This window comes from Plectropomus leopardus, chromosome 2 (genome assembly GCF_026936395.1).
Source record: "Plectropomus leopardus strain MGB_pleo_1.0 chromosome 2, ASM2693639v1, whole genome shotgun sequence".
In the NCBI taxonomy this organism is placed as follows: Eukaryota; Metazoa; Chordata; class Actinopteri; order Perciformes; family Serranidae; genus Plectropomus; species Plectropomus leopardus.
The window spans coordinates 26,662,786-26,679,723 of NC_142177.1; the positions used below are offsets into that span (position 1 = coordinate 26,662,786).

Consider the following 16,938-nt stretch of genomic DNA (forward strand, 5'->3'; position numbering starts at 1 on the left):
AAAGTTTTCTTAGCAACCCCATTATAAAAAGCACCCTTGATTCCCTGAAGCCAAATCAACTAATTAGGAAGTATTTTGTTGCTGCATTGTCAGCATTTAATTCATTAACCTGCAACTCTGCTTTTTACCTTCTATAATGTGTTTTCGGGATAAACCTCTTTCAGTCTCCGCTCTGCAAAAAAACAAAAGAATGTTATAAACAGTTTCTTGAAATATGACTTGACCAGCCCCCTCAGCGCTGATATAATATGATGCATCCTTTGTGAAATATGATCTAATAAATGTTTTATTGAAAGTATCTGACAAACAGTTTGGATGACACATGATCCCATTACCAGGGCCATCAAACAGAAAAATTATACGGGAGGATCGTTTCTCATCCGAGTCAAAAAAGCAGCCAGGTGAAACTTACTTTCCACCCCAGAAGATCTTTGTTGTTATCACCAGACTCGAACGTCTGAAAATGGAAAATGAAAGCACATCTGTTACAACATCTGCACAAACACGGAGAATTACATAAATAGCCTCATGTATAGGAGCTGGTGGTATCTGAGGTCGATACAAACCTTACATGCATTAAGAGCTACGATGAAAAGCTCAGACACCTCCTTTGGGTAATCATGCTTTATTCTTTCATTGTCACACTCACCCACATCCCACAATAAGTGTGACTGTGCCAGAACTCGGCCAGCACCAATGAATGAGTGTGTGTAGGCGTATAACCTGTCAGAGCTATACAAATGCCAATCCAGGGCCGACAAAAGTAGAGGACAAGGCACTAGAAGTTCATCCATTATTCAGCATCTTTGAGGAGGGACACAGGAGTGTGGGCATGGCACGACTGCCTCCATTAATCTTTCATCCCCCTACCTTACCGTTGCAGTTCACAACACACAGCCTTCCAATATGTGCAAGGAAGGAGATAATACAAGATTAGGGAGTCTGGCTGGGACGGAAATTAAAAAAAAGAAAACCACCAAACACAATTAAAGTGTGCCTCATACCTCCATCCTTTCTTCTTTATGATGTTTCCGAGCACCACCTCTGCCCTGCGAAGCAGACGCGGAGAGAAAATTTAGTAAGATAGTATTGAAATGATAACAGTGTTTACACCCAACTGTCTGAGTTATGACTTCAAGCCCTACGTTAAAAGGGACCCATTGCACTTTTTCTTACTTTCTGTCATATATATGTTGGGATGCATAATATTATTGACACATTATCTATATCAGCAGACTTTAAAATGAATATTGGTATCTGCCAACATGTTGATTTCTGCTGATATCACAAACCAATATATTACTTTTTAATTGACAATGTGAACATCTAAAAAAAACATCATCCCTAAGTTGAAGTATATTTTCTTATTTTGCACAATGAATGAAAATAACATACACTGAAAAGCATTGTATTTTATGTTTCCATCTGCTGGTGAGCTATCACAATAAGAGTATGCATAATAAGATGTTAATTCCACTACAGATATCAGTATCGGTTATTGGCCAAATGAGTTGTTTTTATATCAGCAAAAAAAATCCAATATTGTAGCTCCCTTATATAAATAGTGTTACAATGCCGGATCTACATATTCTATGTGGTCAAAGTTTGAAATAATGAGGTAAACAAGCAAAAACCTTAGGTTTCCCACCGTTTTGAAAACTGTTTTCTAAAATTTTTACTTGTAAGACAAGCGGACAACAGTTCACAAGGATTAACATTTATATATCGGGTAGGATACCAAACATGGCAACAAAGCCAGCAACTGAGCTACGCACAGCCACCGGGCTGAACCTCAGACAGGAGGTGGAGATGCTCTGAGGCCGGGAAGCTCCATTGATTTCCCAGTGGGCAAAAACTATTGCTACAGTGCCAATCTGCCAAATATTTTTGGCATCTGGTGTTTTTTTTTTGCTATATTATTTTAGTATTAGCCTAGAATCACTGATTGACGAGCAGACACACGCACACACACACACGCACACACACACGCACACACACACACACACACACACACACACACACACACACACACAAGCAGACAGACAAACAGAAGATTAGCTCTACTCTACGTTTGATTAAAAAAATCAGAGGAACAGAATCGCTGGTGCAGAATCCTGAAAGAGAAGCTGAGAGTGAGACTACGTCACTGCATCTTGTAAAAAAAATTAAGATTTTTTTTTTTTGTTTACAGAGAAACTAAAATACTGAAAAACGGTAGCACTGAGTACCAGTACTGAATCACAGGTATTGGTACTGGTGTCTGTTCAAATGTAAACACCCTTTTGATTCGATCATAAACTCCAGGCATGGTGTTTACATTACTTACACTGCAACATATAGCTACATGCCAACATCTGGATGACATTTACTTGGTTGCTGATGTTCACTTGAAAATGTCCAGCTGTGAAAATTTTGATTTAATAGCTTTAAGTGGTGATTTTTTTTCCACAACAGAAAGTGCCACAATTCTTCATTATATACATCCCCCAGCTGCAATGATGGCGCAGAGACACCAAGAGCGCAGATGTGGATAACCTGAAAATGCTGACCAATTAGAGCAGACTGGGGATTTTTCAAGATGGGCTTAAAGAGACAGGCACTTAACTAGTGTTTCAGACAGACAGTTTACTCAGATGTTTCAGCACAGGCAGTATGAAGAAAATAACATGTTTTTTTAACATCAAAGTTGAACTTGAAAATGAGCATAATAGGTCCCCTTTACAGAGAGCAGTCCAGCTCTGCACACATACTATATAATACATAAAGGGAGCTTTGATTGGAAAGAGCACCTCTTTCGGACTGATGTGTGAGTGAACGAGCTGCCAGGTCAAAGTCAGCGGGGCCCGGGACCAGCTGTGCTGAGGAGCAACCACTATGTTACTCATTAGCATCCACAGGGGTGCTAATGAGTGACATTATGATCAACATGGGGCTCATTAGGGCTGGGCAGAGACCTGTCAGTAGGACGTCTCTCCAGTCCTCTCACTCTGACAAATAATGAGACACCTCATGTAGCACAGTGTCAGATAAAATGTGTCTAAAAAACTGCAACAACTATGGCTTGTTTTGTATTCATTGTGTGTACACTGATGAATAAAGCCAGCTGCTCTAACCAATGCAGTTAAAATAAACATTTTGTTGCCAAGTGTTAAACACGTTGTTGAAAAACTACAAGGACTATAATTTATCTCACCTATGACACAGCACATTTGTGCAGTGTGTCTGTGTTGAGTGTCCAGACAGTGTGACATGTGGTTGTGATAATCAGATGGAGGTGTATCAGTCAGCTAAATTAGAAATACAGATGGCTTATACCAGACTGAGAGTCTACCATGTTCAAATGTTAGTTACTGGGGCTTCAAAATGAAAGAATGTAAAAGGAAAATTCCGCCATCTATTTTGATAATCAACTAAACTTTTGTTAAGCCAAGCTTCTTAATTGTAAGGATTATGTTTAGGTTTTGGACTGTTGGTCAGAAATTTCAAGACGTCATTTTGGACTCTCATTTTGGAAATTGTGAAGGGAATTTTATACTATTTTCTGATATTTTATAGACAAAAGTAATAAATCCTGCAGACTATCTGCAGATTGATCAATAATAAAATGAGCCATTGCATCCCTCGTTTGGTTAGTGAGCAAGTAATGTTGGAAGTAGATCTTCAGACAACTATATTTAATAGTAAATAATTTTAGTTTTACTTTTAAGTGGACTGAAAAACAAGTGTTACAAATGATGTAAAATTGATGTTTATTTGAAAAGAGTCACTATTCTGAAATTCTACAGTGAAGGTGGTGAGTTGAATTAGCGTGACCCAAAGTCAGAAGAGCAACAATCGTAAAAAGACCAAGACCAAGCATAAAAAAATATCATAAATGCGGGCACTGATAATCCCCTCATGATGCTGCTCAAAATAACTGATAACCTTTGGGAAACTTCCTGCAACTGATCTCTTTTCTGCTTGTTTGAGATTTCATGCAAAAAGCTTTTTTTTTTTTACTAAAACATTCTGTGACTTTTGTTGTGAAAATGGCCTTAGAAATAAATCTTTACTTAAACGTTTCACCCCCTCATCTACCTCCAACTTCACCTTGTACATACATTTTTTCTTTCTGACAGGAAGAGTTATTGGAGGTTAATTTAATTATTCTCTCTATGTGATTCTTCACACATTTTGCTGTGTCATGCTGCATATTGATGAACCTATTGGTGCTGTGCAGCACTGTATATTTATAAACTGTATGTGTGTATGTGAGTCTGTGCTAACGCTTTGCAGGTACAGATGTATGGATGCTTGAAAAGCAGGGTTACACAGATGACTGAATGTCAATTAAAGGAACCAGCAGGGATGCAGCGACTTGCAGCAAAACCTTGAAATAGATTCAACTTTTGGAAAAACGAAACCCAACACTGCAATGTGGTGGCCAATCACATAACTGGCAGTCAGACCGGAAAGATGCCCACATGTTTGGAAACAAGCAATACACTCTCTTTCAACTGTGAAATATAATAGGAAATAAAGTATGTATTAACAGCTTGTGTGTAATATCCTACAAAGAAGAGTACTTGCTGTGTGTGTTTGTGTGTGTGTCCCTGCATGTGTCTTTTGTGTCAGTAGAAATACTACATTAAAAATAATCATATGGTATTCTAAAGATCGCCACACAACCTTACAGCTCATCGCTGTAGGTGGATTTGGTGCTGTGTTCACAGTACAAATGACAAAGTAACAGCCTGATCAAAAGCATTCAGCTGAGTCACTGTTTAATTTGATTGGTTGAGTTTGATTTGAAGCACTTCAATAAGCGTTCATCTTAGAACTACAAGGTTCTATCTGACATTTTTGTCAAAATTGAGTTATTCATATATACTTAGTCTGTGTCAAGTCATAAACATTATGTGAGGTGTTTTGCACATTTTTGGAAATTTTAAATAGAAAACAAAGACAATATGCTATTTGGAATGAAAAACTTTAAAGCTCAATATCTCAAAATCATAATGCAGATAAAAATGTATAATTCTAATGCTGCGAAGTGTCGGGCGTCACTTTGTAGTCTCATGCTACCAGCTTCCATTGAAAATGACTAGTAGCCTGTTGCTGTGTCGCTAAGAAGGCGAAGTTTGATGTTTCTGAGGGCTGCAATGCGTCTGTGGGCTGCACTCTGAGCTACTTTGTTGTAAAGTGCAAGTAAGAAAATATGAAAAACTCAAAAATATGAATTTTGTATGCAGAGGGTGTTGTGATATCATCATGCTTTAATATTAAATCCTGCATGTGCTTTATAATTTATTTTGTTCTCTTCTTGTTTGTCACTTATAAAGCTAAATGTATTCAAATATTTACACTGGTTCACTCTGCTGATCAAACATGCTGCAGGTACAGCAGGGGCTGAACATCTACCGCCCAGTTCAGACCCTGCCAGCTGGACCCATGCCTTTTTAAACAACGAGCACTCAAGCGCTCCCCTGAGAGCAATAAAGTGTGTGTTTGTGTGCATGTGTGTATGTGTGTGTTCCTGGCAAACACCCACACAGTGCCCTGCATGTTGCCCTTCTGAAATGTGAGTAATCTGAGAGCCCAAACAGAAGGTACAATGTGCCTTAAGCAGGTTGACTTTCTTCATCCATCTAATAATTAGCTCTTTATTCCAGCGCCGAGTCGATGTTGTGACTTACGGCAGAAGTCAGTGACCACAATGCTGCATTATTCATGCATTTACAATATTTTATTACTCTCAGATTTCCCTGTAATTATCCCTCGCATTTCTCACTGGGTTCACACAATACCATGCAATTACTATGCATGGAGTGAAATGTCTCAGCCTGAAAGAAAACGAAGAAGGAAATTACTCGCATACTTTTAACGCCATATGTGTTTGCTGATAACAGCCACCACACAGCTATTACACATAGTTATTTATATTTCTGAGAATTACTGGCCTGCATATTGGCATGGATACGCTAGTTATGAATCAATATCTAAATATCTATATGTACTGAGTGTTTATTTTGTAGCAGTGTCTCTCTTTTGCAGGGCTAGAGACCAAACAAACATGCACAACTGCTATACACTGTGCACGGGCAGAACAAGGATTGGGTGCCCAAGTTACAAACCTCATTAATCTGTCCACGCTCGAGACACAGAATCCACATTACAGCAGCCGACTGTACAGCCACTTGCACCACTTCACGTTCTCTAAGTCTGGCTGATGAAGAAATCACAGTAAACCAGAACCAACGACTTCACATGAAAGCTTTCTCCATTCTGATGTGCAAAGTGTGTGATTTGTTCTACTCTCCTGTATGTGTGTAATATAAGCTCCTCAGTGCTGCTTTGCAGTGGAAGCTGTCAGGATTAACACCTGTGCAACACATACCGAGCTGTGTGACATGCTGTCACAAACATTTGCACGTGTCTAACAGATTTGTCGTTTCTGTCGAAGTGTGGTCTGTTTTATGGAGGCACGATGATCACAGTAACAGTTGGTAAAACTTCTGTGTCAAAGATCAACTTTTTTTGAGCCAATCCTAAATCAACAAGACAAACAGATTGTTAAAGCCTCCCAGAACAATGAAGCATGTAGCGATGACGTCTAGCAGGCAACAGCTGCTGAGGCATTAGATGTATAAACCACTGAGACCTGCTGCATTTTCCTGCCTTTATGTAGTCTTTTGATTTATTTTTATTTTTTTGTGAGACACTCTGATGCATCTCCCCAAACATAATGGCAAAACTAGGCTATTCTTGAGAGGATTAAATAAAGGACTTGGTACTGTTAATCAGAGATACTGTTTGCAAAGGATAATCCCTTAGATTATTTCAAAGCACCCAAGTTACTACAAAGCCAGATTAATCCACACGAATTTAAATCATCACTACATTCAGCGTAAGGCAGTATGAGGCTGCTTTCTGAGGTTAAAAATATCAACACTGGCTGGCCTGTAATTTTAGAAAAAGACTATGAATATCTGGACTCTCATAAATGCAACAACAACGTGTTGCTGAAAAGGAAATTCAGGTTTAAGATGAAGGACAGAGACGTTAATCTACTGTGTCCATTAATGTGTCACTAAAACTTCTTTGTGGCAACAAAAGAGTCCCATGAAAACTATTGGAAGTGGTATTATGGTTATAGAGTGATGCGATTTTCAAAAGTAATTTTGCACACCTTTCATTACCAGAGAAAATCTCCCTCACCTTTATTGTATTTGGGTGGTGTCAAAGATTCTGCACATCATATTGACCCTACTGGCATGGCTTCACACCAATAGTAGAGTAATAATGTGTTTTTGTGATGTGGATAAAGTGACTAAGAATGTGCGCAATTAGTTGACTAGTCCATTAAACGTCGCTGCCCTCAAGTTGGTACAAGACTACCTCATCGGTTAAACTTATTATCAAGACACGAAGAGGAAAACGTGAGGAGCAAGACTCACTAGCAGCTCTGATCATCAACTCTTAGACTCAATGGATGGAACTGCGTCGCTCTGCCCGCGGACATTCAACATGAAAAGTAGGTCCGAGTCTTACACACACTGGATTTCTTCTTGCTAATGAGAGAGGTGCTTCTGGGCGCATGGGAGACCCCGACAAGCCTGTATATGTGTGTGTGTGTGTGTGTGTGTGTGTGTGTGTGTGTGTGTGTGTGTGTGTGTGTGTGTGTGTGTGTGTGTGTGTGTGTGTGTGTGTGTGTGTGTCATTTTTTACATACTCCGTAATAAATTGCTATTTCTGAACTAGGGCTGTCAGCATTAATTAATTGCGAAATAATCAATGTCCGTACATAACATTTTTTTTATCCTGTTGAACGCTGACTGACATTTCTGTCTTTAAGAGTTTTAAAGCTACAATGATGACACTGGTATCATCAAACTAGAAGACGTGAGAAATTCAGTGGTACCAACAATATCGTGCTTGCTTCTCAGTGGGGGTGGAATTATGCTCCAAACTTCAGATACATTTTGGTGATGGTAAAACGGTATGGCCATTTCACAGGGATCCCTTAGAAGATATCTGAATAAAAATGCAGGGTTTTTTTTTTTTGCTGTCATTTGATTTCTAATCCAGACAATCTGGTAAGAATTGCTTAACCCTGTCAATATGGACTTCATAACTGTTTTGAAATGCAAAATAATGCAATTGTAAACATGTAATCGAGAAAATGTGATTAATCAGGATAATCAGGATTAAAATTGAAATTCTGTGATTAATTGCCGTTTAAAAAATTAATCGTTTGACAGCCGTATTTTTAACATTAGTGCAGTGACTTTTTGTCATGTTTTGAAGGATAATGTGCAAATCATAATGCACGGTGCAAAGTGCCACACATTTCAGCAGCATTTAGAATACAACTTGGTTTTGAAAACTGTCATGAATGATTTCAGATGGCTCTTTCTCATATGTACAATATTTTTTTAGACAGAGTTTAACCGTACAGATTGAATTGTGCTCAGTTTTAACTTTCGGAGTGTTTTCTTACTTTTAGAAAGGTCGACTAGTCTACCTGGTGTGTTTATAATTAATCATGAGTGAGCTGCTTGCTAATATTTGGTGTTACTGCTCCCTGCTATGTGACCTGTAGCACAGGATATACTCACTTGCCAGCAGCGTAGACCTCCGCTGTGTCAAACAGATTGATGCCATTTTCATAGGCCAGAGTCATCAGCTGCTCTGCCATCTGTTGAGAGATCAGGGAAAAGGAACAGAGAGGGGGATAGAAAGGGTGAGGGACCTCTGATGCGAGGTGTTAGGACTTTTCAATTATTAAACCTCCTTCACAAGACTACAGGCGGTTGTTGTGGCTTTTGGCTTCCTGTAACATGTTTATTCTCTGGCTGCTGACTCCCTCCGGCAGTATGTTTTCACTGTCAGTAAAAACATAGGCTTCCTGAGCAACCCAGGATGCGTCAGATCGTGTGGAGGGTTTCCATTCCTGAGCTTTGATTGATGTAAGATGACAAAATGCATCTGTTCTCACCTCATCCGTTATCTGTCCACCAAACGTCACCCATGTTCCTAGAGAAGACGGCAGAGAGGTGGGGTCAGAGTGTCAGTACATAAGCTCACATGTGCATGCAGTGATACTGTAAGTTCTACACACCTGATACTGTAACATAGTGTGACTAAAACAAGTGCTAACTAAAAAAATTACCTCAACTTGAATAAAATATTTGAGCTATTTCTGCAGAGTCTCTAGAACTTTCCACTCAACTTATATTTTCACACTCTGGGCCCCATGTTACACCTGATTCAAAGCGACGCACAGCACAGTGCAACTGTCAAACTGATGCAGTTGTTATTTTCACAGCCAGTGCCCACGTTGTGTTAGTAGCAAATGTGCTCATGCCCATCTGTGCACCCATGGGCGTGTGGGTCTTAAAATGAGGAGTTGTCAGGCGCAATGTATTGCTATTTTGAGACAGCAGAAAGCCGTTGTGCCATTGACCAAGCAAAACCTGGTCTAAAATGAATAGCTCAATAATTTGCACATAGTGAGATATGTCTACATAGACAGATCCACAACACATGTACACTCTGCTTGTTACACAATCAGGGACACAGAGATGGGCTGTATGTGGGTGAAATAATACAGCATTAATGAGCAGATTATTAATGAAAGTCTCTGAAATGTGAACATAGCAGAGAGCAGAGCAGAGCTGCTGTCTGACTTCCTTTTAAGAGACACATTGTGCACATTTATGCATGAGGAGCAGTCTAATTGCATTGATTATTTTGGAAACTTTAGGTTTGGATCTGTTGGATCTGCGGATCTGTCAAGTTTAAAACTACAGTTTTTAGTATTGCTGCAACAATGTCCCATGATATTTGCTGCATTGGCATTAATGCTCGTACTGCATTACTCTCAGCAGAATACCACTAGCCTCTCCAATTTACAGAGTTAGCCATGTAAATAGCAATGCACCAGGTGCACCTGGGTTTTACAGGGACAGGGAAATGTCACCCAGATTGGTTGGATTAATGTTACACCCAAAACACACCTTTGATTATTTAAAGTAGTAAATACAACCCCTTTGCCCCTTTGAGTGCCAGGATCCCACAGTTTTCCCAATCCTCCTGCTAGTTTTTTCATGTCATTTAGCTTAACATCTTCATTTTTTAGTTCAGCAGCTTGTTGTAACTTGGTAGTGGATTCTTCACCATGTTGCTAGTGCATTTCAGCACAGAACAGCTTTTGGGTAACTTTGTGTTCTTTGCCAAGAGACATAAGTGACAGGGAGGCACCCTCACACAATACAAAGTCAATTAAGAGCGATGAGTTGTTTTCCCCTCAGGTAGGGGTGGGACTTAAATGTGCTCTGTCTCTCTAGATCATTTTTAATAGGGCTGTCTGTGTAAAAACACAATTTCCTCTCCTCACAAAGTCTTTGGTTGTGCAGCAAACTTCTCAGTGTGTCTCATGATCCAAAAGGCTCTTACCTAATCCGAGGCAGGACACCCGCAGGCCCGACTTCCCAAGGTTTCTGTCAAAACAGAGAGAATTACATTAACATTAATGCAGCACTGAGGTGGCAGAGATTTATGATATTCTGCACTCCAGCAGTGGCTATGACCATTTGTAACTTTGACTGATTGATAAATAAATAAATAACCCTGCCACTCTCCCGTAATGTGGGGAAAGTCTGTTACTCAGGTGGAAGCTTTAAGTCATGAAAGCTGAGAACAACGGGGTACAGAAGGCAGCGTGCATCTACTGCAGCACTGACACATGTATGATGGACGTTTAAGGAAGGACAGAAACACGTGTGCCAACAATGAGAATGTATACGTGTGCACTGTTAAATGTCAGGGGAAAGTCAGAGAGACGAAACAGGTCTTAAGCAGGCCCACCATGACATCCACTGAAATTTCTTACAGCACACCAGGATCCCTCAGCCGCCATCTGACTAAAATCCCCCCACAGCAACACAGAAGCCTGACTACTCACAACAGCTCGCTCTTAAAGCTGGCGTCTCTGAGCCTATCACAGTGCAGACAGACTCCTCTGCTGACAATCACAGCTTTGGTTGGTCTTTGATTCTTTTGTGCAAGCTTTTAAAATTATCAGAAATGTCTATGGCTCCTGGTTTAAAGCACTGACATAACTGATTTGCTCAAATTTGTTGGTGTATTTTTTTCTTCTTCAGACCTTAATAGTTCTGTTTCATCACTGATGTAAGAAATGATACAAACATACAAAATGAAATGTGCTACCTCTGGTCAACCTACTTTAAGAGATAAGCTGGCAGTAAAGAGATAAAAGAAATGTGGCATCACAGATGATGTAACATGTGCAGGAGTCAAAGTGAACGTGTGGGAGGATATCTAATATATTTTTACAAGACTGCCTGTATAGGAATGCAGTTGAAATGAAAAGGAGTAGAAAGGGAGACAGTGGATAGGTGTGCTGTGCTGTGTGTGTGCAGATGTGTGTTACATGACTGCTCTTGTGACTGCATGTGTGAGTGGGAATGTGTGTGTGTGTGTGTGTGTGTGTGTGTGTGTGTGTGTGTGTGTGTGTGTGTGTGTGGGTGTTTTGTGAAGCCATGATAAGATTGCTGAATTGCTGCAGTGACTAACAAAACACTTCATTCAATGTGGTCTGAACGCAGAGTCCAAAAAAACTGACTGAACCATTTAAAATAAATACGAAAATTTTAACAGTATCCCATCCCCTCTAAGCAGGTTAAGTGGGCTACATTTGTGTTGTAGTGAATCAAAAAAAAATGCTTCAAGTTTCTTTTGATGTATCTCCATATCGTTTCTATTTCAGGAGAGTTAATCCAGTTAAATTTTCACATCATTAGTTCCACTCTTTCTTCACTGAACCACCATGGATGCGAGCAGTCTCCATTCATTTATATTCTTTGTTTTCTTTGTTTTAATTCACAGTAGAAATCAACCTTTTTGGAGCTGCTAGGAGGTTTCACTGAGAATTAAATCACATCCAGTTGTTCATTTTGCAAGTAAAGCATTTGGGTCAGGCTTACTCACAACAAGAAGTCTCATTAAAAGAATCTGATTTGGTCAGTGAGGTCTGTAATCGTGTTACAGTTTGAATGCAAGAGCTTGATGATGTCGTGTATTGGAGCCCGCTGACTTATAAGTAAACATAGTCAGTCATGAGGGAGAAGAGAGAGAGAGAGATAAGGGAATCCAGTGGGACCACGTGTCCTCACCGTCCACAGCGGTGACAAGGTCAAAAAAAACAAGTCCCCTCTGGCAAACCACTGGAGCCAATCTACAATTAACTGCCTCTTAATTGCGTGAGTAAAGTGGGGGGGGGGGGTTGCTGCTCGTCGTCACGGACAGAGATAACTGGAACCAAAAGCAGTGTATTGACTGAAACTGTTAGTGGAGCATATTTGTGATACGTTTGAGTAATGCAAAATATCTTCTTCACTACTCATCTTAAGTAGTTTGTCTCTAAAAATGTGCTACTGTATATCCAGCACTGTCTTAAGCCTTGCACTTCTACAGACTTAAACACCTAATGTGCTTAAATGAATTGGTGTTGCTTCATATGTTAATACATGGTGCACAAGCACGTTAAGAAAACGAGATGCACAGTAAACCTGTCTAATTAGATCATCTAAGAACAACCGTATACACTTGCTTCTAGAGTTACACCATTTTCATCAGCGTGTTAGGGCTTATCACAAAGCGAAGCTTACTGTGTAAGTGTTGCATAAGCATGCTTTAACCATGCATACTGCACATACAGTGCCAGTGCATTTAAGCACTTCCCCAAACCTAAAAATAAGTAACCAGGATATCAGAATACACAGCTCTGCCCTTGCCTTTGTTCTCATTGTAAGGATGTCCCTTTGTCAGCACATTGTTGTGTTCAATATTTTACTAGACTGGCCTTGAATACTGCATTGTGCGTTTCTGCAATGACCCTCTGCCAGGGCCTGTAAGCAGGCTGGGGTCAGGTTCCCGCTGATCCTCAGCAGACATAAAGCGTAACAGTAAAGTCATCTCGCTCACATCCTCCTCAATAATGAAGGAGACAGGCACAGTACAAGACAGCAACACCGCTGCAGCCGCAGGGACAAAGCCTGACACGTAGTGACCACAGCACACATCTGGTCTGCTTGTTTACTTTAAAATCCAAGGTAGGCTAACCTTTCTCAGAGTTGACAGCCTTCTGATCCCATCAGCCTGAAGCTCAGGTGGACAAAGCAAAGGTTTTCATTTTGGTATGTTGGTTTATTTCATTGAGGATGGATTAGGTATCTTTTTGAAACTTGTGTGCACAAAGGTTGCATTTAACTTCAGCTTGACACAATGAATCCTGCCTGTCTAAGTCAATCGCTGAGCTCTGCTGATGAGTTTTGCCACCATTGATTGAAGCTGACCTGTGGAAAATAGCAGAGGTTATTTTTCCAACAAGGTCAACATGCAGCAGGACCTGTCAGAGGTCACCTGACCTTTCAGTCACGTATTATTGATTACTGGATTTTTGAATACAGTATTCAACACGAAGAACATGAAATAGAAAAGAAAAAGATGTGTGGAACATCAACACACATAGCAAGTATACACGGATGAATATAAGTAGGTTAAATTACTTCTGCTAACTAAGCCATTGCACTCCTACATTTTTGCCTATAATTAAAGTAGAAACAACTTTGTTACCACTGTGGCAAAGACAACCGGATCACTTTATATTTTTCTAAGAGTGTGGTAACTACCTACGACACCGGACACACTGCATTTTGCTTTCCATAGCTACTTTGGCTGCCATTTCCCCTACTGCAGACGGTAACTGCAAAGAACTTACACTATCTTGGTAATGGGTGATCGCTGCAGAGTAAAACAAAAGTGTTATGCTCTTCCTGTTTTGATTGCAAAGCGGTTGATGTACTTCCTTTTTGTTTGATTCAGTAAGACAGAAAACAATAACCTGCACAAGACACATCTGCTGTACAAACACAAAACATACATTTTCAAAGAAATCTGGGGATGTGAGCTGGTGAGGAGTTCAGTCTACGGTTGCAACCTTTACATTTTTACTTCTGCGGGGCATCAACTACATGCCTGTCATGTTAGATCTGCTGTAAAGTGTTTTAGTTGAAGTGATTGAGAGATTTTGGTATTAACAAAGGAGCAGAATTACATCAGTTCTTTCCAGATTAAAGGCTTTACACTGAAACATCATCAACTGGTCAGGCATCAGACAGGACTGGAAGTATGGAGTCAGCAAACTGGTTGTGAGAGAGGACTGAAAGTCAATGTGAAGTCAGCGGACGGACAGGACGGGACAGGACAGAGTGATGAATGAGGAAACAAGGTCGCAGAGCTGTAAAGAAGAACGTGTTGAGAGAAATGTTCACCGTGCAGAACTATTAATACTACCTAACTCGTGGTTTCGACTTCAGAAAAACACAGACCGAATGGCACGAGCTCGTGTTGGCTGCAGGTGGTTTCCTCCTCCATTGAGGTTTATGTAACATCCACTTAAAGGAGCGACGCTGGAGAATATTGGATTAGAAATGTCCTGACTAGGCAATAAGAACGAGAGGAATAGGGTGAGCCACTTCGCTCTGTAAAAGCTGCTTATACATTTTAACTGTATTTAAAGGAACAATCTGCCCAAAAATTTAAATTTCACTATTATCTGCTCCTCCATTTCAGTTAAACCTTCACAAGCTATTGTAAGCCATGTATCCAGTTATCTTCAATTCACCTCAGTGCTAAGAAACATGAATGACTGTCACCATGAGGCTCTCTTCACTTCCTGCCAGCTGGATGAGCAATTTCTGGTTTCAGAAAGAGTCTAAGACGGATTTGTGGGGGTGAGTTGTGACTGGAGATGAAGGGTACAAACTTTTTTTCCTGAGTTAAATTGTTGTTTTTAGGGAATAGTTTGACATTTGGGGAAATAAAGTAACATGTTTTCTTGCCAAGTTTGACAAGAAAATCGATAAAATAGGAAAACATTTGTTTAACTGCACATAAAAACTGGAAGCAGGAGGAAACAGCCAGTCCAGCTCTCTCCAAACTAGATTAAAACAACCTGTCCAAGTTGCATCTCTTATGCTTATTAATTAACAAGTTGTTTTTTTTTTAACTTTGCAGAGAGCCAGGCCCCAACTTCCAGGCCTCATGCTAAGCTACAATAGCTTCATAATGAAAGGATTGATATGAAATTGATATTGATTTTCTCATCTAACTATGCAAAAAAAGCACAAAAAATATTTTCCAACAAAGTTGAATTATTCATTTAAGTTCACAATACAACACAGGGCTTCACTCTTACAGAAGATTCCCTTAATTGAAAATATCCGAAATCACTAATTTTGTGTCTTTCAGCTCTTGGAGCTCACACATTACATGTTTTGGTAAATACACCATAAAATTCAAGATAACATTAAGTCCAAACTGAGCTGTGACCAAAAGTGGGACTTTAAAACATTCACTTAAAGTATGTTTGCACAAATAAACAAAAAAGATCTGGATGAAACTATAGCTTCAAAAATAGTTTTAGTTTGTATATTATGCCAGAGACCATTAATATAGAAGCCAGCTCGATTAGGAGTCACGTCCTGTAGCTGTGTCGTCTGGGTTTCATCCCGACGGTCCTGATTCTATACACTTTCATGGGAGAGGTAAATATGAGCACAGATAAGCTACAATACTTTCCCCCCACAGTCACTAAAGTAAATACTGGACCCATTTTTCACAAGCCCCATATCCTCAGAACACTGTGACAATAAAATGGCATTTTTCAGACTGATAAACAGGGAGAAAATTACTTTGTCTGAGACATGTCTCCGTCTGAGATCTGACAACAACTGATGTGATTGTGTAGTTGTGAGCTTAGATCAGATATTAAAGCCAGCAGATAAAAACGTGGCAAAATGAGAAGCAACATTAAATGTGCACTAGAACGTTTTTTTTTTTTTTTGTTATCTATCAAAGATTCACAACACTTCAAAACGAGGTGGCAGAATGTGGAAGGGACGCCCACGAGGAAGACTGAAAACATACATCATTTCATACCATTGGCACAACTTGTAATGTATCATCTTTTGTTTTATAACATATTTGATTATGCAGAACCAAAGTTATGCAGATCTCTAAACAATCTTCAAAAAAATTAATTATTACCTAATATTTTTGCTACTGGGAAATGCCCTTTTGGGTGTCAGCCACAGGGTTCCCACACATTTTAATGGGTAGAATTTCAGAACTTTTCAAATGACTTTTCAATGACCAATAATAAATATTTTTTTCTTTCCTCACTTGCCCAGCGTTTTCCAAACATATCTGATTAAAACTCTATCAAACAGTATTTGAAATCACTGGCATACATGAAGGGAGAGACAGAACACAGGTGTGTGTGATGAAGATGTGTGTGATGGTTAACAAAACACTGTCAGACATGGACAATCATTAGAGTTACATTACAGCAGCAATAGCTAGAGACATGAAATTTGCCATTATCTTGTATTCTGTGGACAGCTATCTGCGGTAAATTACTATAACAATTTCATTACACACAAAAAATTCCATGACTTTTCCAAAATTTTAAATCATTTTTACAAATTCCTTGACTTGGAAAATATGATTGTGAATTTCCATGACTTCCATGTTTTTCATGACCATGGGATCCCTGAAGCCATTATTTTCTTTGAGTGTGGTCAGGTTTAGCTGGTACAATACTGTCAAAACTGAAGTATGGATTCACAGGCATAAATGGAAGTTTTTTTTACCAAATAGAAGCACCATATTGAACCAGGACTGTTGCAACAATATCAGGTTGGTTAGTACAATTTTCCCACTGCCTTGCAACCAGTGTGCAGTTGTCTGTAACCTGTCTAAAATGCCACATGATTTTTTCCAGGATTTTTTTCCACAGTTATAGTAGTTTCAGGGCTTGTTTCTTGTTTTGAGCATGTTAACTTTTTGTGAGGAACCTTCTGGTCATTTCTG

General features: G+C 39.5%; 1 protein-coding gene across 4 annotated transcripts in view; it reads right to left on the reverse strand.

Annotated features, from left to right (window-relative positions):
* Positions 1 to 16,938, reverse strand: part of kcnab2a (potassium voltage-gated channel subfamily A regulatory beta subunit 2a) — a 111,863-nt gene that overhangs the window by 13,264 nt on the left and 81,661 nt on the right. For all 4 annotated transcript variants that reach the window (XM_042506533.2, XM_088089425.1, XM_088089427.1 and 1 more), the window contains 6 exons: positions 10,438 to 10,481; positions 8,978 to 9,015; positions 8,598 to 8,677; positions 1,005 to 1,049; positions 413 to 457; positions 129 to 172 (listed from right to left, as the gene is read on the reverse strand). In XM_042506533.2, the coding sequence (XP_042362467.1) occupies positions 129 to 172; positions 413 to 457; positions 1,005 to 1,049; positions 8,598 to 8,677; positions 8,978 to 9,015; positions 10,438 to 10,481 (296 nt within the window). The remainder of the gene's footprint in view (positions 1 to 128; positions 173 to 412; positions 458 to 1,004; positions 1,050 to 8,597; positions 8,678 to 8,977; positions 9,016 to 10,437; positions 10,482 to 16,938) is intronic.